Here is a 23,521-nt window from a genome sequence, read left to right as displayed (position 1 = left end):
GGTATCAGAAAACTACATTTAGATTTTAGTTCTGCCAGCTATACCTGTGTGGCATAGGGGAAGCCACATAATCTCTGAGTGTTACTTTTCTTCCCAGTGAAAACGAGGATGCAGAATTTTGTATTCAGTTATTGACAACCCATTTTTAGTATAGTATCTAGAGACTGGAGTGCATCTGAGGAGAAAGACAAAGGATCTGGAAATTATGTCAAATAAGAAATTAGTTGTAGAAACTGGAGGAATTTCACCTAGAAAAGGACTATTTAATGCTTCTCTTAAGATGTTTGAACAACTCTAATAGGGAAATGAGAGTAAATTGATTTTGTGAATCTTTTGAGGACAAACAAGAAATAATGGGTGATAATTATAAGGATATAGATTTTAGCTGATATAAGGATGCCCTTTTAAATAATGAGATTTATTAGAAAATGTTTTTTTAATTGTTTTATTGCTTAAAGTATTCAAAGGGTATTACATATGTGTCCTTTTTTCCCCCCGCCCTTGACAATCCCCTGGCCTCCCCTACCCCCCAGTGTCTTATGTCCATTGGTTATGCTTATATGCATGCATGCAAGTCCTTTGGTTGATCTCTTACCCCCCTCCATCCTGCCCCCCAACCCTCCCTGGCCTTCCTGCTGCAGTTTGACAATCAGTTTGAGGCAGCTCTGCCTCTTTATCTATTACTAGGGGCCCGGTGCACGAAATTCGTGCACTGGGTGTGTGTGTGGGGGGGAGTGTCCCTCAGCCCAGCCTGCCCCCTCTCACATACTGGGAGCCCTCAGGCGTTGACCCCTATCACCCTCCAATCGCAGGATCGGCCCCTTGTCCAGCCCTGACACCTCTGGCTGAGGCGTCCGGCCCGGGCAGCGGGGACCCGCAGTGGCAGCGGCCCCACAATCGTGGGCTCCGCTTTAGGCCCAGGCAAGGGACCCCTAGCTCCCGGGACTGCCAGCTTCGACCGTGCCCAGCTCCCATCGCTGGCTCCACCCCTACTTCCTGCTATCACTGGCCAGGGCCGCAAAGGCACCTGATTCTCCGATCTCCGCCTTTGCCCTGCCCCCCAGCTCTTAGCTCTCCCCTGGGTTTCCAATCACTGTCAGTGGCAGGGGGCTTCTTCCTGCTTTCCCTTTCGCCTCCCTGCATTGTGCCTACATATGCAAATTAACCGCCATCTTGTTGGCAGTTAACTGCCAATCTTAGTTGGCAGTTAACTGCCAATCTTAGTTGGCAGTTAATTTGCATATAGCCCTGATTAGCCAATGAAAAGGGTAGCTCGTATGCCAATTACCATTTTTCTCTTTTATTAGTGTTGATTGTTCATAAGTTTATAATGGTCTTTATTATCCATGAATGAGTGAGATCATGTGGTATTTTTCCTTCATTGACTGGCTTATTTCACTTAGCATAATGCTCTCCAGTTCCATCCATGCCGTTGCAAATGGTAAGAGTTCCTTCTTTTTTACAGCAGCATAGTATTCCATTGTGTAGATGTACCACAGTTTTCTAATCCATTCATCTACTGATGGGCACTTAGGCTGTTTCCAGATCTTAGCTATGGTGAATTGTGCTGCTATGAACATATGGGTGCACATATCCTTTCTGATTGGTGTTTCTGGTTTCTTGGGATATATTCCTAGAAGTGGGATCACAGGGTCAAATGGGAGTTCCATTTTTAGTTTTTTTTGAGGAAACTCCATACTGTCTTCCATAGTAGCTGCACCAGTCTGCATTCCCACCATCAGTGCATGAGTGTTCCTTTTTCTCCACATCCTTTCCAGCACTTGTCGTTTGTTGATTTGTTGATGATAGCCAGTCTGACAGGTGTGAGATGGTACCTCATTGTTGTTTATTAGAAAATGTTGTTTGAGAACCCTCAACTATAGAAATACCAAGAAAGAAAGTTTTCTTTTTTTCCTGGTTTTAGTACAGGGAAACTATAATGTACTAATCTTCAAGAAGGCTAAACTGTATTCTCTTAAATTTACTTTTATATTTTTTCCAAGCATCTCTTTATTATATAAACAATATTTCTGATGCCAGGTGGATGCTAGACTTATCAAGGGCCATCACTTAGTAAGTTATATAATGTCTAACCACTATGATATATATCTGAAACTAATTAAATCATATATCTAGTGCTATACAATTATAAAATATAATTTAAAAATTTAATTAAAAATACCAAAAAACACACAAAAAGCAATATTTCATCAGTTATAAGTTAGAAAACACAAATAAGGAAAAAAGAAAGAAATTTACCAATAATATCATCACCATTTAGAAATCACACCTGAAAAATTGGAGCAATATTATTTTAATATGCTGTTCCAGTTTTATTGAGATATAATTGATCAATAACATTACATTAGTTAAAGGTGTACAACATAATGATTTGACATGTATGTATTATAAAATTATTGCCACAATAAGTTAGCATCCATTACCTCACATGTTTTTTAATTGATGTATAATTGATGTAAAATGTTATATTAGTTTTAGGTGTACAGCATAATAATTCATGTGAATAGCATAATGATTCAGTATTTGTATATATTGTGAAGTGATCATCACAATAAGTGTAGTTAACACCTGTCACCATCCATACATGTTTTGTTTTTACTATTTACTTTTTTATCCCTTCAGACACAAAAACATCTTACTAAAATATTCTTAATTTGTGAAAATTGCTTTCCTTTTCTAGAAACTCTGCCTATTGACTTTTTTTTCTGGTCCTACTGGGTACTTTTTCACTCTTCTACATATAATTTTTGTACTGTGTTTAACTGATTTCCAGTGAAATACTCTTTACATCATTTGAATCAACAACATTACTTTATTCATTATATTAGGACTAAGATTCTTATGAGTAATATTTTGAAAAAAATTTTTGCTGTTAGGTCTGGTGAGGTCACTGATGTTAAGGGTTGAAAGAAAACAAATTTATAGAAAATTTTCTTTGAATGAACTAATGCTTATTCCGTGCCCCATATACTCTGCTTTTTGTGATGTTCATGTGTTCAGTCATGTTATTCAGCGGTTGTTTTCACAAGAAAGGTCAAAAGAAGAGAGGTAATCTCCTTTATGTTATTTTTAAAAATTACAACTAACCAGGCTTCTTAAAATTATTCATAATTATATCTGCATTATAACATTAAGGCAAAGCACATTTATTTCATTTGCCTTAGGGATTGATGTTTCTTAAAGTGAGGTACATCAGAATTAAAGTAACTGTGATCAGAATCACTTGAGATGTTCCTCAAAATTTATATTCCCGAGTTCTACTCTTCAGGGTATGGGAGGAGATGAAGGAATCTGCATTTAACATACTTGCCAAGGGATTCTATATCTTGAAGTTTGAGAATCACTGCTTTAGGGAAATATTGTCTCAGATCTCTCCACCGTTGTGCTGCAGTGACATGCATTAAGACTCAGATATTATCATTGGGAATCTTGCCTCAATTGATATTTCATAGAACTTGTTTTTAAAACTTACAGAGTAAGTTGAGCTTTTTTTCTTAAGAAAATGTATTTAAAAATGATTTAGTCCTCTAGAAAAAAAGATTAGAGATTCTTAGTCAAGTCTCTTTTTAAAATTTGGCATGATTGCCTTTTATTGAACAGTAATTTCTTCACTGAAAGTGTTTGGATTTGTGTGCCCCTTTACTCAGATAAAATGCCTAGAGGCCTCCACTCATGAAAGGCCAATACTGCTTAAGGTTTAGAAAGATAAAAGTGAGGGCCAAAATTATAAATTTTGTGCCTTTCTATTGTTCCTAAGAATGTTATAAGATTACTTATATGATTTAAGCCATTTGTGATTTCATTCACTGCCTATCTGGGTGCCTTGGTGAAATCATGACTTTTCAGCTTCTTGTTCCCTGCTTCTTGGTGGTGTTGAGCCACTTGGCACACATTATGGGGCTGAGGACAGTGTGTGGGTAATTGGTGTGGGAACCCATGGTTACTGTCTGTGGTGCAAGATGGCAGTGACCACATTACCATGAGTAAAAAAAAAACAAGAATTGTAGTTGATCTAACAAGTAAGTGACATGAGTAAGACTGAAATTAGTCCTGAGAGAAAAAAGTGGTACTGTATGGAGCCCAAATGCTTTAAGGACAACTTAAAGTTGTTACTCAGGCTGGAGAGCTACTCTTACCATATTTCGAGTGATGGAAAAATTTGCTTTATTATGGACAATGGTGAGTCATCTGTAAGCAACACCTCCTCATGTTTTGACTTGGTCTTGAATCCCTTAGATTGAATCAGAATTTGTGTTTGACTTTTAGGCTATGCTATAAGACTAGTTTGCATTTGAAATGAAAGTGACTGAAGCCTGATTGATCAAATGGTTATTATCAATTCAAAAACATTTCTGACAGGGACAGTATTAAGAGGTCAAAATGGCTTTCCAAAACATATCTCAGTTTTTGTTTGTCCAAAGTGAAGAATCAAGAGACCATTCCGAAAAGCCATGTTTAAGGCCTAAACATGATTGGCATCTAGTGGAATTCCTCTGCAACACTCCACAGCATTATTGTAAACTTTAATGGAATATAACATCTCTCCTGGGAAGGAAGAGATCTAGGACCAAGGTAAAGAAGAGCTCTCTTTCCTGCCCTGCCCCATTTAATTGTATCATTTTTACTTGATTTCAGCACAAATGTAATGAGCATTTACTCTGTGATAGTCATTGTGCCAACAATGGGAATGTGGAAAAGATTAAGATTTGGCTCACAATAATTTTTCGCATGTGTCTGCCCAGTTTTCCTAACACCATTTGTTGAAGAGGCTGTCTTTACTCCATGGTATGTTCTTGGCCTCCTTTGTCAAATATTAATTGACTTGTAATGGTGTGGGTCAATTTCTGAGGTTTCTCTTCTGATCCATTGGTCTATATGTAGTTCTTGTGCCAGTACCAGGCTGTTTTGGTTATAATAGCTTTGTTGTATAGTTTGATATCCAGTATTGTGATCTCTCCAACTTCGTTCTTTTTTCTCAAGATTGCTGCAGCTATTTGGGGTTTTATGATTCTGTATAAACTTTTGGAGTATTTGTTCTAGTTCTATGAAGTATGCTGTTGGTATTTTAATAGGGATTGTGTTGAATCTATAGATTTTTTAAAATTGAATTTATTGGGCTGACATTTGGTTAGTAAAATTATACAGGTTTCAGGTATACAATTCTGCAACACATCATCTGTATAGTGTATTGTGTGTTTACCACCCCAAGTTGAGTCTCCTTCCGTCACCATTTATCCCCCCTTTACCTTCTTCTACCTTCCCCCATCCCACCTTCCCTCTGGCAAGCACTATACTGTTGTCTGTGTCCATAAGTCTTTTTATTTCTTTGCTTAATTCCTTGACTCACAATATTTTAATAGCTTTATTGGGATATAATACACATAACTATTTATCCATTTGATGTATACAATTCAGTAGTTTTAAAAATATTTTCACAGACTTCACAATATTCAATTTAGTTCAAGACTCATAATATTTTTCACTAGAAAAATGTTTAGGTTCAGAGGGGGGATAATCCTCCTTGACTCCATTCCTAAGTCTGCTCCTTCCATCAGCATAATAGCACCTTTTATTAAACACCACTGCCTATGAGCTTAGCATTGAGTCTAATTACTTTATAACTGTTATCTCATTATATGCTCCCAATAACCCTGAAAATAAGTTTTATTCCTACCTTCTGTAAAATGACAGTAATGTATACATACCTAACATTTATTGAGTACAATTATTATTTAATATATGAGGAAACTTACTTCTCTAGATTCCTTTTCCTTCCATCCCTTCCCACTAATTATTAACTGTAACTTACCTGCTGCTTCTTCCTCTAGTAGTTCTGGAAGCTTGCCAGGCTTCTTTGTGAAGATGGAGAGAAATATACGAGCAGATAGGATTTTCAAGCTTCTGATGAGAATCACAAAGGCTTTAGTTCACGACATTTCTTATTGGGAGAGAGACTGCCCAAGCACAGACAGATAAGGCGAACGCAAGACTACTGATGGGCAATGGCCAAATAGTAGTTGCTTTCAGCCCTCAGTTCTGGTTTAGAGAGATATTTAAATATTTTCTTTCTATAAACTTTTAGGTGTCTATTATTTTTAATCTAAGATTTGTTTTTCCTCCTCACAGTTGGCCAACTTTCCCTGTACTGTGAAGTAATTCATGTGCAAATATTTCTGTAACAAACTTGTTCTTTTGTAAACAAACATAAACAACAAACCATTTCTAAATACCACATGACAAAAAAAATGTAATACCCTTTGTAATACTTTAAGCAATAAAAAAACAACCCAAAAACAAATAATAAAAGACAAAAAAAGAAAAAAAGAAATGTGTGACTATGATAAAGGCAAGGAATAGAAAGAGGTTTCTGTAACTTTTGATAGATAGACAGCTAGAAAAAAAGTGATTTTCCCCAAACCCAACACACAAAAATATTCAGGTTAGTTATTTTTCTGGCAGTGACTTAGACATTTTTTATATTTTCTGATGAACAATTAACAATCATTGAAGCTAATTTCTCTACTGTTTCTAAGTTCAAGGATGATAATGTTTTTGTGATGTATATGTATTTTTAGGCTGTGCTAATTAAACTGCCAATTTAAAGAAAAACTTTACCAATTCTAATAATTAGTAATTGAATCTAAACTATTTTAAAAGAAGGGCACAAATGCAGAAGAAGTTGAGGTGTCCATTTTGAAATTGGTTTTGAACCACTTAGGTTGCTTTTAATAAAAACAACAATGTACCAGTATGAATCTGCATTTTCAGGTTAGTTCCTTTGATAATTGCTTTAGTGTTTAGTATTTTTTTTTAAGTGGAGATAGTTACTGTATTTTTTTTGTCCATCTAAGCATCACATATTGTCATTCTGAGTTTGGGATTTTTTCTCCCAATGATATGAAAAGAAACAAGTATTCTAATGGTTTTATTTTATTCTGTTTTTCTAGGAGTCAGAGAATAATAAGTTATGTTCCCTATATTCCTTCCGAAATACCTCTACCTCACCACATAAGCCTGACGAAGGGAGTCGGGACCGCGAGATAATGACCAGTGTTACTTTTGGAACCCCAGAACGCCGCAAAGGGAGCCTTGCCGATGTGGTGGACACACTGAAACAGAAGAAGCTTGAGGAAATGACTCGGACTGAACAAGAGGGTATGTGTGGACTTAACTGTTGGGCTTTATTCTTTTAAAAATTCCAGGCCTTAAAAAAAAAGAGTGGGATTTCAAGGGCCAGAGAAGTGCATAATTGGCACTAGCCTGGAAAAAGTTATTCAGAGGTTACCATGGTGATGGCAGATTGTGATCCATTAGGAGTGTTAAGCAGATAGCTCCATTTATGTAACATTTTTGTGCATTTTTTTGTTCTTACGATAACAAATCAAGGTTTTAAACTGACTATAAGCCTTGCCCTGGAAAAAGGCAGTATAGGAATTTTTTTCAGCTGCAACTTTAATTTTCTCTCTCCTACTTCCTATTGTTGGATAGTGTTTGATTATGAAAAATCAATTGCTTTAAAAGCAAAAAGAAAACCCAAAGCAATTTATTTCTCCTCATTTTTAGAAATATTATAAATATTATTATTTTACTTCCAAACGTTATAGCATTGAGGGTTTCTAATATTGTTAAAGCTAAATGTTCAAGGGGGAAGTGCTTTGACATAGGACATCTACTCTAATATTCCATATCTACCTTCTCTCCCACAAGAATCCACCTAGGTTCAAGTATCTCTAGACTCTTTAATAATACTTAGTAAAAATTTATCTTTATTGTTGAAAGTATTACAGATGTCTCCCTTTTCTCCCCCATTAATCTCCTCTACCCTGCACCTGCTACCTTCCACCCCCCATCCCCCAGGCCTTCACGACACTATTGCCTGTGTCCATGGGTTATGCATATACTAGTATGCATACAAGTTCTTTGGTTAATCTCTCCCTTGCCACCTCCATCCCCACCTTCCCTCTGACGCTTCTTTGTTTTCAGTTAAATAAATCAAATCTAAGTGATTGCTATAATGTGCATGTTCTTTTATATTTTATGTACAGATTTTAGACTTTAAAATGTAGGATAATTAATGGTTCTGGATTTACTACTAACATTGTAAGTTTAAATCTCTGTGGCATATAGGGGAATGGGGATTTGATATAAGGGAATTTTTCATGTTACTTAATTTTATTCGTTCAAGGGCTCAAAAATTTAAAAACTTTCAAATTAAATTTTGTGAAAGTTACAAATTAATTTTTGTGGATGTGTTTAGCACATCAGTAATTTTTGTGGAAATTCTAGAATGTATTACATGCTTTTCTGTCTTACTAACCACGTTATATAGCATAAAAGTAAATATTATTTGATGATTTGAAGTCATGATGCAGTAGCCTATGAACGCCAATACCTATCTAACAATTAACATGACCCTGGGTAAGTTCTAAAATATCCCTGAGCCACAAAATTTAAAATTTGATATGGTACCTATATCTGACTTGGTAACTCAAACATTTTGAGAATTAACTATAATAATGAATATAAAAGTCTTCGTATGAACTGCAAACTGCATAAATTTGAGGTATTAAAATGATTATAATATTATAAATATCAGTTATTTTACCATGCTATATGTAATGATGCCCCCAGAAATCATTGGGATAATTAAGACTGTTTGGCTCTATGGTTATTTCCTTGTAGTTATGAAACTTTGGAGTTCTTGTGTTTGTTTGATAGAGATATAATTTTCAGTGTGTGTGTGTGTGTGTGTGTGTGTGTGTGTGTGTGTGTGTGTGTGTGTTGGTTTCTCTTCTTTAGGTTGCAGGCTGCTACTCCTTGCTTAGTTGTGAATAATTTCTAATTTTCTCCTGTTAATCTATAATTCATGAAATTAGATGATCATGACATTCTGGACTATATTTAAAATATGAATAAATGTCTGGGTGAATTATTGAGAGATTCTAGGTAATATTGCTGCAGCTATTCAGGGTCTTCTTATTTCATATGAATTTTTGGAGACTTTGTCCTAGGTCTGTGAAATATGCCATTGGTATTTTAATGGGGATTGCATTGAATCTATAGATTGCTTTGGGTAGTATGGATATTTTAATAATGTTGATTCTACCAGTCCATGAACACGGTATATTTTTCCATTTATTTAGGTCTTCCTCTATCTCTTTTTTTTAATGTCCTTTAGTTTTCTGAGTAAAGGTTTTTTACCTCCTTAGTTAAGTTTATTCCTAGATGTCTTAATTTTTTTGGTGAAATGGTAAATGGGATTTTTTTCATTTCTTTCATTCTTTTTCTTTTTTTTAGTTTCTCTTTCTGTGAGTTAATTATTGGTGTGTAAAAAAGCCATAGGATTCTGGGTATTAATTCTGTATCCTTCTACATTGCCAAATTTATTTATGAAATCTAGTAGTTTTTTGATGGAGTCTTTAGGGTTTTCTATGTACAATAACATGTCATCTGCAAATAATGACAGTTTTATTTCTTCCAATTTGCTAGAATTTTGTTGAGGATTTTAGTATCTATGTTCATCAGGGATATAGCCTGTAATTCTCTTCCTCTGTAGTGTCTTTATCTGGTTTTGGATTAGGATAATGCTGGCTTTACAGAAAGAGCTTGGAAGTGTGCCTTCCTCTTGAATTTTTGGAATAGTCTGAGAAGGGTAGGTTTTAGTTCTTCTTTGAATGTTTAGTAAACCTCCCCTGTGAAGCTGTCTGGACCAGAGCTTTTGTATGCTGGAAGTTTTATTGATTACTGCTTCAATTTCCTCCATAGTTATCAACCTATTCAGATTTTTTGATTCTTCCTGATTGAGTTTTAGAAGACTGTATTTTTCTAGGAATATGTCCATTTCGTCTAGGTTGTTCATTTTGTTGGAATAGAGTTGTTCATAGTATTTTTTTTTTTTTTACAATCCTTTGTATTTCTGTGGGGTCAGTTGTTACTTCACCTCTTTCATTTCTGATTTTGTTTATTTGGGTCCTCTCTCTTTGTTCCTTGGTGAGCCTGGCTAGAGGTTCATCAGTCTTGTTTATCCTTTCAAAGAACCAGCTCTTGGTTTTATTGATCTTTTGCATTTTTTTTTTTTGGTCTCTGTGTCATTTATTTCCACTGTGATCTTTATTATTTCCTTCCTTCTGCTTACTCTGGGCTTTTCTTATTGCTCTCTTTCTAATTCTTGAAGTTGTAGGGTTAGATAATTTATTATAAGTTTTTCTTGTTTTTTAAGGTAGTCCTGTAGTGCTATGCACTTCTCCCTCAGGACTGCTTTCACTGTGTCTCATAGATTTTGGATTGTGGTGTTCATTGCCATTTGTTTCCAGGATGTTTTTTATTTCTTCTTTGATCTCTTTGGTAACCCAATCATGGTTGAATAGCATGCTATTTAGCCTCCAAGTGCTTGATTTTTTTTATTGTTTTTATTGTTGTTGATCATAAAACTCTTAGAAGAAAAGATAGGTGGTAGCTCATTGATATTGGTTTTGGTGATGACATTTTGAATATGACACCCAAAGAAAAAGCAGCAAAAGGAAAACTTGATAAGTGGGACTATATCATACTAGAAAGTTTCTGCACAGCAAAGGAAACCATCAACAAAATGAAAAGGCATCTGATGGAATGTGAGAAAATACTTGTAAATCATATGTCTGATAAAGGGCTAATTTCCAAAATATGTAAAGAATTTATATAACTTTAGAATGGCTGTTATAAAAAGGACAAGAAATTACAAGTGTCAGTGAGGATGTGGAGAAAAGAGAACTCTTATGCATTGTTGGTGGGGATGTAAACTGTTATAACCACTATGGAAAACAGTATGGAGGTTCCTAAAATAAAAATAGAACCACCATAGATCCATTGATTTTACTTCTGGGTGTTTATCTGGGAAAAAACACACCCAACACTAACTCAAAAAGATATAAGTATCACCATGTTCATTGCAGCATTATTTACAACAGCCAAAATATGGAAGTAATTTAAGTGTCAATGGATGGGTAAATGGATAAAGAATAGGTGGTGTATATATACAATTGAATATGATTCAGCCATAAAAATAATGAAATCTTGCCATTTACAGCAATAATGGGTGGACCTCAAGGGCATTATATTAAGTGAAATAAGTCAGACACAGAAAGACAAATACCATTTGATCTCACTTTTATGTGGATTCTAAAACAAACAGACAAACAAACAAAACAAAAAACCCAAAAGGGTGATGATGGGAGAAATGGGTGAAGAGGTCAAAAGGTAAAAAGAAATAAAATATACACATCCTTTAAGAAAATTGTAGTCTGACTGGCATGGTTCAGCGGTTGAGCATGGACATATGAACCAAGAGGTTGTGGTTCAATTCCCGGTCAGGGCACATGCCTAGCTTGCAGGCTTGATCCCTAGTAGGGCTGTGCAGGAAGCAGCCAATCAATGATTCTTTCACATCATTGATATTTCTCTCTCTCTCCCCCTCCCTGTCTGAAATCATTAAAAATATATTAAAAAAGAGAAAATTATAAAACTTACTGACATAAAATATTTGGATAAATGGAGAGTTATATCATATTTGTGGATAGCAACACTAAATAACATAATAAACTGAAATCTCTTGACTTGGGGTGTGAATACACAATACAATATACAGATGATGTGTTATAGAATTGTACACCTAAATCTTCTATAATTTTATTAATGTCACCCCAATAAATTCAATAAAAATGAAAAAAATCTTATCACATTAATCTACAAATTCAATAAATTTTTAATAAAAATAACAAATGGATTTGTGAATGTTTAGTGGTAGGGCACTTAAAGGTGATTGGAAAATTTATATGGAAAGCAAAAGGCCAAGAAGAGCAAAGACAATTTTGCAAAAGTGTAGAGAGGGGACCATCTTACTTATAAAAAAAGTATGCAAAAATACATATGGAATATATGTCTGAAAATGTAGGTTGTATTCAGGTTATAGAGGACCTTTAATTCTTGGCTAAGGAGTTTGAACTTTATATTGAAGTTTATGAAGGAATCATTGACTACTTTTTAGTACAATAAGGTGATGGATTAGAGCTTCTTCCCAGGAAGGTTAATCTGGCAGAACTGTATAGGATATATGGGAGCATGGAGAGACATTAAGGAAATTGTTTCAGGCTGGAGATAATGAGGGCCAGGACTAAGGTGGCAGAAAGGAGAAAGGAATAGGGGGTGCGTATGGAAAAGACATTAGGAGTTAGAATTATTAGGACTTGACATTTAAGTGAGGGGACCAAGAGAGGGGGATGGTTCAAAGGTAACTCAGAGTTTTTAAACTTTGGGTGAGTAGAAGGGGGGTAACACAATCTCTATATATAAAAGCCTAAGTGACCAGCCAACCGGCCTAGTGGCCGGTAGCTATAATGTACACTGAACACTAGGGGCAGACGCTCAACGCAGGAGCTGTCAAGCTGTGGTTATTTGGCATCGGCGGTTCTCAGATGATACACCCGGAACCAGAGAGGAGGGAGGCTGATTCCGGGTGCGTCACCTGAGAACCACCCTCTCACAATCTGGGACTCCTCGGGGGGATGTTGGAGAGCAGTTTTGGCTCAATCCCAGCAGGCCAGGCTGAGGGACCCCACCAGTGCATGAATCCATGCACCAGGCCTCTAGTTAATAATTAAAAAAAAAAAAAGAAGTAGAGGGACATGTTTTAGAGATAAGAGCAATGAGGATTTCTATTTTTAATTTTGAGTTTGATTCCTAGTTTTGATTATTATACTGCTTAAAGCAATAGAACAGAACAGTATAATGGGAGAGCAGAAATAATTATAGAAAAGGTCATTAAAAAGTTTCTAATAGATTTTGGATTCTATAATAATTATATTTTAGGTCTGAGGAGATATAATAGCTCCACCATATTTGCCTGGATTTGACCCTTTAAAACCCCAGGTCCATCTCCTCCTTTGAGACATCTCTTATCCCATGGAATATGTAAAAGCTTTGAATTACATAACCCACCTTTACTTCCCATCTACTTCCTGGTTTGAAGGCCATACCTCATGAGTGACAAGCCTGTGTGACTGGCATAATAAATAACCTTTCCAAGTAATTCTTGGACTGGAGAATGTTTTGACTCTATCAGACTAAATATCCCTTCCTTCCCCTCACTTCCCCTCAAATACAGGAACTGTTTTATAAAAGGTTTATTTATTATGGTCTATTTTGAAAGAATATCTACATGATAAAAACTCTGCACCTAGTAATAGGAAAGTTATTCTCTTACAGGCAGATTCTTTGATCAACCAAATAATTCTCCAGTGTTTAATCTGCCATACCTTCAAGAAATGCCCTCTCCAGAGCAGTGTTTGCACTGGATTGCTGAAAAACTGATGAACAAAGGTGTTCTGTCTGGAGTGCCTCCTCTGAAAGTGAGATCGGTGGGAAAATCAGCAACATTTTTGTTTTTCTGTCAATTTAACCTTGGTGTGTTTTTCTGTCACAGAGAAGTAGGTAGGTGGATAGATAATTAGATAAATGCACAGATGCATGGATAGATATATAGGATGAATAAATTATCAGAATCTGCCTTTTAAAACATTGTTTATATTGGTGGGTAAAGTGTGCAGAAAGACTTTTATTAATAGATTTAGGTTAAGATGCTTCCAAGATAAAAATCCTTCAACTGTGATTAAATGATGAATTTTAGTTATCCTTGTATCACCCATCTTGTTGCCAATGTAGCTGGGCTCTAACATAAGCGACAGTTGTCAGAAAATGAATACTTTAAAAAGGACTTCTATATCTAAATACTTATATTTAATCAGAGAGTCCTTTGGCTTCTGAAAATAAGTTGTCTAATGAGAATTTCATTTGAGCAGCTGTGACTGAGGAGGTCAACAGGCATTGCCTAGGAGAATATGGCCCAGCTGGTTAAATCTGGTTGTTGTCGTGATTTAAATGGTCAAGTGCTGCTTGTAATCCAGGACCGTCTGTTTGTAAAGGGAATAGTGAGTGCTTCAGCATAATGTACAGCTGTTTTAATCTCTCTTTAATAATAGTGCTTCAGCTACTATCATGTCTTATGTATCATACTACTAAGTATATGATCCTAGGCTGAATGAACTAGTTTGGGCCAGGTTTTGGCATCCTGTGAGATTGTAAAGAAAGGGATAGTGATGTAAATCTCAACTCTTGACAAAATAAATACTTCCTTCTGACTTTCTGACCCCTTTTAAAAGACTTATTTCTTAGGTAATAATTATTGTGACCAGGAGGGAGTGATAAAGCTTGTGGTTGTATAGAAGCAGTACACTAAGTGAGCACTCTTTGATAGAGGCCATAAATTTAATGGAAAGCATGCAGGATTTAGGTACAGCTTCATATCTGTTGGTCAGAAATTAGAGTATTCGTCCAGTGGAATTGTCTTCTTTGAACTATCATGCTAATGAAAGTATGTGGATTCATTTGACTATATGTAGTGAAAGGGCATGAGCATTTGAGCTTTGGATTCCTGGTGGGATAGGCTTTCCAATGGATTATGCAGCTGTTACCCAGCACAAGAATGAACACATGTTTATGTGTATAGCTGATGGATTATTACCATTATTCATATCTCTAAATAATAATTTGGATTTCTACATATATTTTCTCTGAATTATATTTAGTTAGCCTATATGTTGGTGTGTATTGCTCATCTGATAGCTTTGCTATACTAAATGGGAAATGTGATACAGTTTAAAAAATGGAAAAACTCATTTTTGAAAGTTATGTGTATTTGAATGAGCTAGATCTGGGTTTGAATATATGTTCTAATATTTAGCGAGATAATAAAGCCTACTGATTAAGAGTGTGGGCTCTGGAACTAGACTGCCTGTTTGAAACTCATTCCAGCATTTGCCAGGTGGGTGACATAGGACACCTCTCTGTGCCTTAGTTTCCTCAATCAAAAAATATACATAATTATAGTGCTATCATGAGGATCAAGATTTAGTTAATGCACCTAAAACATTTAGAAGATTTACAGAACATAGTAAGTGCTCAAAAATATAACCAACATTGTTTCCTAGCTGTGGGACCTTGAACAAATTATATTTTGTGCTTCAGTTCCCTCATCTGTAATACTGGATAAATGATACCTTGTAGGGTTTTGTAAAGATTTGAAATATCTACACTAATAAAAAAGAAACATGCAAATTGGTGTCACTCTGCTATGCCCACCAGCCAATCAGAGCGACTATGCAAATTAACCAAAGATGGCAGTTAATTTGCATATGTAGGCCCAGAGCGAAGACTGAAGACTGAAGACTGGAGAGGCTTGGCTTCTCTGCTGCAGCCGGACCAAAGGCCTGGGTCCCGGGTGCCGAAGGAAAACCGGTGCCAGAAGCCAGGGGAAGGAAGGCCTATTGCACGAATCTTCGTGCAACAGGCTTCTAGTTATATATATATAAAACACATAGCTTATATAATTGTGGTTATTACCCTATTGCTATTCTAACTGCTATTACTGTTATTATTTGGAGAAAAATTTAAGAGAAATATTACAGAAAACTCATCCTGCACCACATACAGAATCATAGGAAATGTCCCATGGCGCTAGGGGATTTTAGCATTTGGCAGCAATGATGTTCTTGTTTTCTGGAAGAGCAATTCAGTTGAGCTCTCCTTTCAAGCTTCTGGGAAAAGCTGATACTAAAATTTCCCCACTGGAAGCCAAACTTCCCTGCTGTTGTCAGTGAGAGAGGTTGGTAAAGGCTTGGATGAGGTTTTTAGAGCAATTTTTAAGAGTAATGTGTTCTGTTAGAAAAAATATAATAAAAGCCCAGGCTAAAAAAATTTAACTTTCATACCATGATAAAGCATCAAAAGGATCCTTTAAAGCAAAATTTATGGATATTAGGTTTTTGCCCAGGGGTGGGCAAACTTTTTGACTCGAGGGCCACAATGGGTTCTTAAACTGGACTCAGAAGAAGGAGCTGCAGCCCTGTTTCCCGACATTGCCATGCTAACACTGCTGCTGGTGAAGGAGCGGAGGGGAGAGCAAGAGAACCCTCCGCACTTTTGGCTCCGCGGGCCGGATAGAACAGCTGAATGGGCCGGATCCGGCCCGCGGACCATAGTTTGCCCATAGCTGTTTTTGCCACATCTTTAATTCAAAAATTAAAAATTTAAAAATTGTATTGGTGAAGTGTTTAGGGTATCTCAGATCCAAAGCTTTATTTTATTTTATTTTATTTTATTTTATTTTATTTTATTAGTTAAGGTATTACAAATGTGTCCTCATTCCCCCCCTCCCCATTAACCCCCTTTCTTTATATTTCTCATTCATGGGAGAAATTGGAAAAGTTTTGGAATTTTGCTTAAGAAATACATTAAGTATTCATTATAACCTCATGTCAATTCATTTTTTCTTCTTTTTGAAATACATCTTTCTTCCCTATGATATTTGTGTCCTTGGTCCTGTTTTAAAGAATTTGTATCATATTCATAGCAAATAGTTATTTAGTACCAGATAATTTAAATAAACATATTTTTGAAAGTATGTACTATTAGGGATTAAAATGAGGAGCTAGAACTGGTTTTTGAATTATGAAAAATATTATGTTTGGTAGGTTTTGTATTAAGTATATTTGCTTTCTGATTTTTTTTGAAACTGGTCATCCTCTCATAAGACTTTATAAAAGACTAGGGGCCCGGTGCACGAAATTCGTGCACTGGGTGTGTGTGTGTGTGTGGGGGAGTGTCCCTCAGCCCAGCCTGCCCCCTCTCACATACTGGGAGCCCTCAGGCATTGACCCCCATCACCCTCCAATCACAGGATCGGCCCCTTGCCCAGGCCTGACGCCTCTAGCTGAGGTGTCCGGCCCGGGCAGCGGGGACCTGCAGTGGCAGCGGGGGGCGCCGCGATCGCGTGGGCTCCACCCCGCCCCTGCAGGATGCCTCTGGCTGAGGCATCCGGCCCGGGCAGCGGGGACCCACAGCTGCAGGGGCCCCACGATCGTGGGCTTCGCTTTAGGCCCAGGCAAGGGACCCTTAGCTCCCGGGACTGCCAGCTTCGACTGTGCCCAGCTCCCATCGCTGGCTCCACCCCTACTTCCTGCTATCACTGGCCAGGGCGGAAAAGACACCTGATTCTCTGATCATGGCTGGGGGGCAGGGCAAAGGCCGCCTTTGCCCTGCCCCCCCAGCTCTTAGCTCCCTCCTGGGTTTCCAATCACTGTCAGTGGCAGGGGGCTTCTTCCTGCTTTCCCTTTCGCCTCCCTGCATTGTGCCTACATATGCAAATTAACTGCCATCTTGTTGGCAGTTAACTGCCAATCTTAGTTGGCAGTTAATTTGCATATAGCCCTGATTAGCCAATGAAAAGGGTAGCTCGTACGCCAATTACCATTTTTCTCTTTTATTAGTGTTGATAGACTCATCCTGAATTCTGTGAGCCCTAGACATTATGAACAAATCTTGGTTATTTCAATTTACTGTTGTTTTTGCAACTCCCATTTACAGTGTTGGCAATGTTCTAGTGCAGTGGTTCTCAACTTTCCTAATGCTGCGACCCTTTAATACAGTTCCTCATGTTGTGGTGACCCCCAACCATAAAATTATTTTCGTTGCCACTTCATAACTGTAATTTTGCTAATCGTAATGTAAATATCTGATATGCAGGATGTATTTTCATTGTTACAAATAGAACATAATTAAAGCATAGCGATTAATCACAAAAACAATATGTAATTATATATGTGTTTTCCGATGGTCTTAGACGACCCCTGTGAAAGGGTGGTTTGACCCCCAAAGGGGTCGCAACCCATAGGTTGAGAACTGCTGTTCTAGTAGGTTGAGTCATTTTCCTGACTTCATTTTGTGTGTGTCTGCCTTGAAAAGATACTCCAAATTTCTTGGCCTGTTTTTATCTTCTCAGTTTAAAACATTTTGTTCTTAAAGCTCTTTCTCTAGGAATGTTAACAGATGCGGGCAATTGCTTCTGATTTTTCCTCTTACTGACCTGGGAAGCACGAAGGTGCTCTCATAGCATTTTGTTATTTAGAAAGAGGATGAAGTTTTCAGGTGGTTGATGAAATGTCATATTCTTATATGATTTTTGAACCTGTGGAGTTTAAGTGGATAATTAACATTTTGCACTTTTTCCCATGTAAAATTCATTAGATTCACTTCTTCAGGATTTATGCTGGTATTCTCAAAAGTAATAGGGGGCAGTTTTTAGATCTATATATTTTCTCTTATACAATACTAGAGGCCCAGTGCACAAAAATTTGTGCACTCGGGGGGAAGGGGGGGTCCCTCAGCCCGGCCTGTGCCCTCTCGCAGTCTGGGACCCCTCGGGAGATAACGACCTGCTGGCTTAGGATTGCTCCCGGTGGCAGAGGGCAGGCCCAATCCCTAGATGCAGCCCCTGGTCGGGCTCAGAAAAGGGCCAACTGGGGAGTTGGGGTGCTGCCCCCTGTCATGCACAGAGCAGGGCGGATCGGGAGGTTGTGATGCCACCCTCAGTCATGCTCAGGGTAAGGCTGATTGGGGGGTTGGGGCACTGCCCCCTGTCACACTCAAGGCAGGGTCAATGGGGAGGCAGCGCCACCCCCTGTCATACACAGAGCAAGGCCAATCGGGGTTGGGGCGTTGCCCCCTGTCACTCACAGAGCAGGGCCCATCAGGGGGGTTGGGGCTCCGTACCCTGTCACGCACAAAGCAGGGCCGATCAGAGGGTTGGGGAGCTCCCACCGTCACTAACAGAGTAGGGCCGATAGGGGAGTTGGGGCACCGCCCCTGTCACACACAGAGCAGGGCGGATCAGGGGGTTGGGGCGCCGCAGCCAGTCACACTCAGAGCAGGGCCGATGGGGAGGTTATGGCTCTACCCCGTCACACACAGAGCAGGGCCCGTGGGGGGGGGTTGGGGAGCAGCACAGAGCAGGGCTGATCAGGGTTGGGGCGCCTTCCCCTGTCATGAACAGAGCAGGGCCGATAGGAAGGTTGTGGCCTCGCCCCCTGTCACACACAGAGCCGCAGGGCGATCAGGGGGTTTGGGTGCTGCCCCCTGTCACGCTGATCCCGGTGCTGGGAGGCCTCGTGGCTCCGCTGATCCTGGTGCTGGGAGGCATATTACCCTTTTACTATATAGAATAGAGGCCTGGTGCACGGGTGGGGCCGGCTAGTTTGCCCTGAAGGGTGTCCTGGATCAGGGAGGGGGTCCCCACTGGGGTGCCTGGCCAGCCTGGATGAGGGGATGATGGCTGTTTGCAGCTGGTCACACACCCTTCAGGGTGGGGGTCCCCACTGGGGTGCCTGGCCAGTCTGGGTGAGGGGCTGAGGGCTGTTTTCAGGCTGGCGGGTGACTGAAGCTCCCAACCGCTTCTTTTTTTCTTTTTCTTTTTTATTCTGGGCCAGCTTTAGCTCTGAGGCTCCAGCTCTTAGGCCTCCGCTGCTGAACGCTGGTTTCTGGCCTTTGTTTACCTTCTGTATTTGAAACAATGTTGCGATCTTGCTGGCTGAAGCCCGGCGACTAAAGCAGGTTTCTGGGGTTTTGTTTAGCTTCTATATTTGTAACATAGTTGCTTAGAGTTGCAGCTCAGAGGCCGGCAGCGGCAGGCGGGGAACGTTGGAGTCCTCTGTCACTGAAGCAAGCAAGCCTCATGTTAGCTTCCAGCTGCCTGCCTGCCGGCCGCCATCTTGGCTGGCAGTTAATTTGCATATCACCCTGATTAGCCAATGGGAAGGGTAGCGGTCGTACGCTAATTACCATGTTTCTCTTTTATTAGAGAGGATGTATAAGGAAAAATGAAAAGAAAAGGAAGTGGTAAACTTAAATATGTGTTTATTATGTAATACTAGAAGCTAGGTGCATGAAATTCATGCAGAAGGGGATGGTCCCCCAGCCTGGCCTGCACTCTCTCCAATCCAGGACCCCTCAGGGGACATCCCTCTCACAATCTGGGACCACTGGCTCCTAACCGCTCACCTGCCTGCCTGCCTGATCGCCCCTGACCTCTCTTCCTGCCTGCCTGATTGCCCCTAACTGCTCTCCCCTGCCAGGCTGATCGCCCCTAACTGCCTCTGCCTTGGCCCCCGCCACCATGGCTTTGTCTGGAAAGGACGTCCGGAAGGATGTCTGGAAGACATCTGGTCTAATTAGCATATTATGCTTTTATTAATATAGATTTGATACATGTGTAAGGTATAAAAATAAAATAGCGACCTGTGAATTCATCATCCAACTTAATAAAAATTATTGATACTATTGAATCTACCTACTTTATTCACCTGTCCAATCTCTTCGTTTTCCATCTAGATGTAACTGTTGCCAAGCATTTGTTTTATCATCTTCCTTTTTTTATTTATTTTAAAGCAGTTTTGTATGTGTGCCTAAATAACACATTATTTAATGTATTTTTTAAGAACTTTGTTTAAATATATCACATTGTAACTTTATGTGATTTGCTTTTTTATACTCATAATTATATTCTACGTTCAATTTTGCTCTGAACAGCTATAGTTTATTTTAATTTTTGTGTAGTATTCCATGTAGTATCCCATGGAATGCTACACAGAAGTATATCCTACTGTCTTCTGTATCTGGACATCTGGATGATTTCCAGTTTTCTGCTCAAAGATGGTATGAACATTCTTGCACCTGTCTTCTGATACACATGTGCATGGACTTTTTTCTCTAGGGTGTATTCCCAGGAATGGAATTTCTGTTGACAATTTTTGTATTCTTTTTCCACTCTGTTGGAAAACATTACTCAAAGAAGTTGTCATTGCAGTGTGTGTGTGTGTGTGTGTGTGTGTGTGTGTGTGTGTGTGTGTGTGTGGTATGATTCCTGAAAGCTTTAACTTAACTGTCTTTATACCTTTTGGTACTACCTTCCTGAAAATGTCTAGTACTAGTTTCTTTTTATCACCGAGCTTTTCAGAAGCTCACAAGAGCCTTTGATGGACACTTCACTGCAATTTTCTTTTTTCTTCTTGTTATATCTTATTAGGATGTCTTCAGCCCTTCTTTCAACTATGGGCATGGATGTATTGTCATTCTCTTGCTGGTCTGTGATTACTAGGTTTGTTAGGAAACATACTTTTCCCCCTTTTGAGTCCCTTTATTAACATTTCCAGTTCAGTATGGTTTTGAATCAAAGTTAATTCCTGATCTCTATATTATGCTCACAATATTTTTTTTCTTAAATACCTCTTCATATTCAAAATGAACTAGCAAATCTTGTTGATTATTGCCACTGTTCTATCCAGCATTTATATTGAAATAGACTTTTTTTCTAGCCAAAGAGCTGACTTGTTAGCTGTAAATCTTCACCTTTTAAAAAATAATGTTTGATTTGAGGATCCTCTCAGATACTGACCTTGATTTGATGTGCATTTTTGTCCTGACTCTGGTAACTTCCTGGGTAGTACCTAATAATCAATTAATTAGTTAATAAATTGAGTTTCTTAGCACTAGTTTCTTAATTTGGAAAATGAGGACATTGGTTTAGCATTAAAGGCCAAATTCTAAAGTTCAATGCTGCTTTGATTTTTCTTTTAAAGTTTGTATCCAAATTTCAGCACCCACTATGACTAATTTTCTCTTTCAAGCTGTTTTCAGACTAAGCAATTCATCTGAACCAATCTCATGATTCATTTTCTTTTATTATGCTTGAAGTTGTCCTTTACTATTCTCAGTCTCTTTTTACCTGATATTAGAATCTTTATGAAGATAGAGATAAAAGCTGCCACTTATTTTTGACGTCTGAAAGAGTCATTGTCCAAGGAAGTACTTCTAGACAAAGTCAGAGGTAATTGGCTCAGAGAGTTCTGTATATGGTTTGAGAGATTGGTAAACAGAGGGTTGTGTTAGTTGGTACCATAATCCAGAAGAAGGTAAAGGCTGGGCTGTTGTAAATGGGTTTTGAGCCTGAGAGGGACTTCATGACCATAATTATTAGCCATATGAGGATTTGGCTTAATCTCGAATAAGTGTGACACTTAGATCTATCATAGCGTTCTTGAGGGTTTGAGTATAACTAAGGAGCCATCGCTGAGACAAGTACTCCCACAATGAAATCATAGAATGTAGGCCATCCACTAGCACTGGAAGTGCAGAAGTTAGAGGCATGTGGACGTCCCTACTTGCTCTCACGTGATGAATTGGAATTGGATGTGTACAAATAGATGACTAGAAAAAAATTGAAGGTATAATGAAAAATAACTAGAAAATGTGGCAAAGTATTGAATTATTTGCAATAAGATACATGGCAGTGGCAACAGCTACTAACTTATAATTTTTACATGAAGGCAACCTATAGTCAAAGGTAGTTTTTAGGATGGCTAAAAAACTGTTCACTAGATTCCATTCTACTCCAAAGTGCAGTCATTACTTTAACTGGGACTTCCCCCAGGTACATCAGAAATCTCTTTTATCTTGCACTTTTTGTTCATTTTGTAGACAGGGAAGAGATGGGAAATTTAAGAATTGATGCATAAGCAACATGTTGTTTTGGAGCTATCTCCCTTTGTTTTCAGGTAGAAGAGGGAAACTGGGGAAAAGTACTTGATGTACCTAATGTAAAAAGTCCTAAACATTATTCTTTTGGAAAATATCTGATAATATCACATACAGTGACAGTGTCATTTTGAAATACAGAAAAACAGTAGTAAATTAATGTCGTTTGCTTGTAAATATTGTTGTCACAAAACTCATGTGTCCAGAAGCTCATGTATTAATTTTATTTCCCCATTATTAATTTTAATTTAACTCTTAAGCCCTCATTTTGACTAATAGCAGAAAGTCTGATCTCACTTCCGGTAAGCTCAATTACTTCAGAATTTAACTTCAGTCAGTTAGAATTATGCCCCTTTTATTTCTTCATGGTGTTATCTGATATTCAGAGGGTTTAGGCATTTTACTGGCATTGGAGCATTGGTATGTGGCCAATGATCATCAATCTCTATTATGCTTGGAATAAAATTCATTGCTTAGAACAAACAGCATACTCTAGCTCTCAGGGCCCATCTTATATTACTTTACCCTCTTCTCAGGCCACTCCAGCTGCACCAGCTTCTCCCTACCCCCACCTCAAGCATATCTTAGTTTCTTTGTACTTGCTTTCCCCTGTGTCTAGAATGATTTTCCTTTAGATCTCTGTATACTGGCTCCATCTTATCATTCAGATCTCAGCTTACTTATCTCTTCCTCAGAGAAGCCTTACTTAACCTCTAAATCTGAAGTGGACTTCAGTTGCTCTTTAATATATTATTCTATTTCGTTTTCACCTTAGCATTTCTCACTACCTGATATGCTCTTGTTCATTTGTCTTCCAATTGTCTGTCTCACTCCACCAAACAGAGAAAGTCAATGAGAGCAGAGACCCTCTCTGGTTTGCCCACTGCTGTATTCCCAGTGAGTCCCTCTTTTTATGGCCCTTTCTTCTCTTTATTGGTGCACATTACCTATTTAAAAATCAGCTGCCAATGGGAATGTGATTCTAGATATAATTTCATTTTCTATTGTCCACTAAGTTAGACATACACTTCTTAACTATTCTGAA

At 38.3% G+C, this 23,521-nt stretch overlaps 1 protein-coding gene across 26 annotated transcripts in view; it reads left to right on the top strand.

The window, feature by feature from the left end:
- Positions 1-23,521, top strand: part of SOX6 (SRY-box transcription factor 6) — a 550,404-nt gene that overhangs the window by 240,549 nt on the left and 286,334 nt on the right. For all 26 annotated transcript variants that reach the window (XM_059709018.1, XM_059709013.1, XM_059709014.1 and 23 more), the window contains one exon: positions 6,969-7,176. In XM_059709018.1, coding sequence (XP_059565001.1) covers positions 6,969-7,176 — 208 coding nt within the window. The remainder of the gene's footprint in view (positions 1-6,968; positions 7,177-23,521) is intronic.

This window comes from Myotis daubentonii, chromosome 9 (assembly GCF_963259705.1).
Source record: "Myotis daubentonii chromosome 9, mMyoDau2.1, whole genome shotgun sequence".
Lineage (NCBI taxonomy): Eukaryota > Metazoa > Chordata > Mammalia > Chiroptera > Vespertilionidae > Myotis > Myotis daubentonii.
Note: the sequence above shows the minus strand (reverse complement) of the source record. Positions and strands in the feature narration are given on the sequence as shown.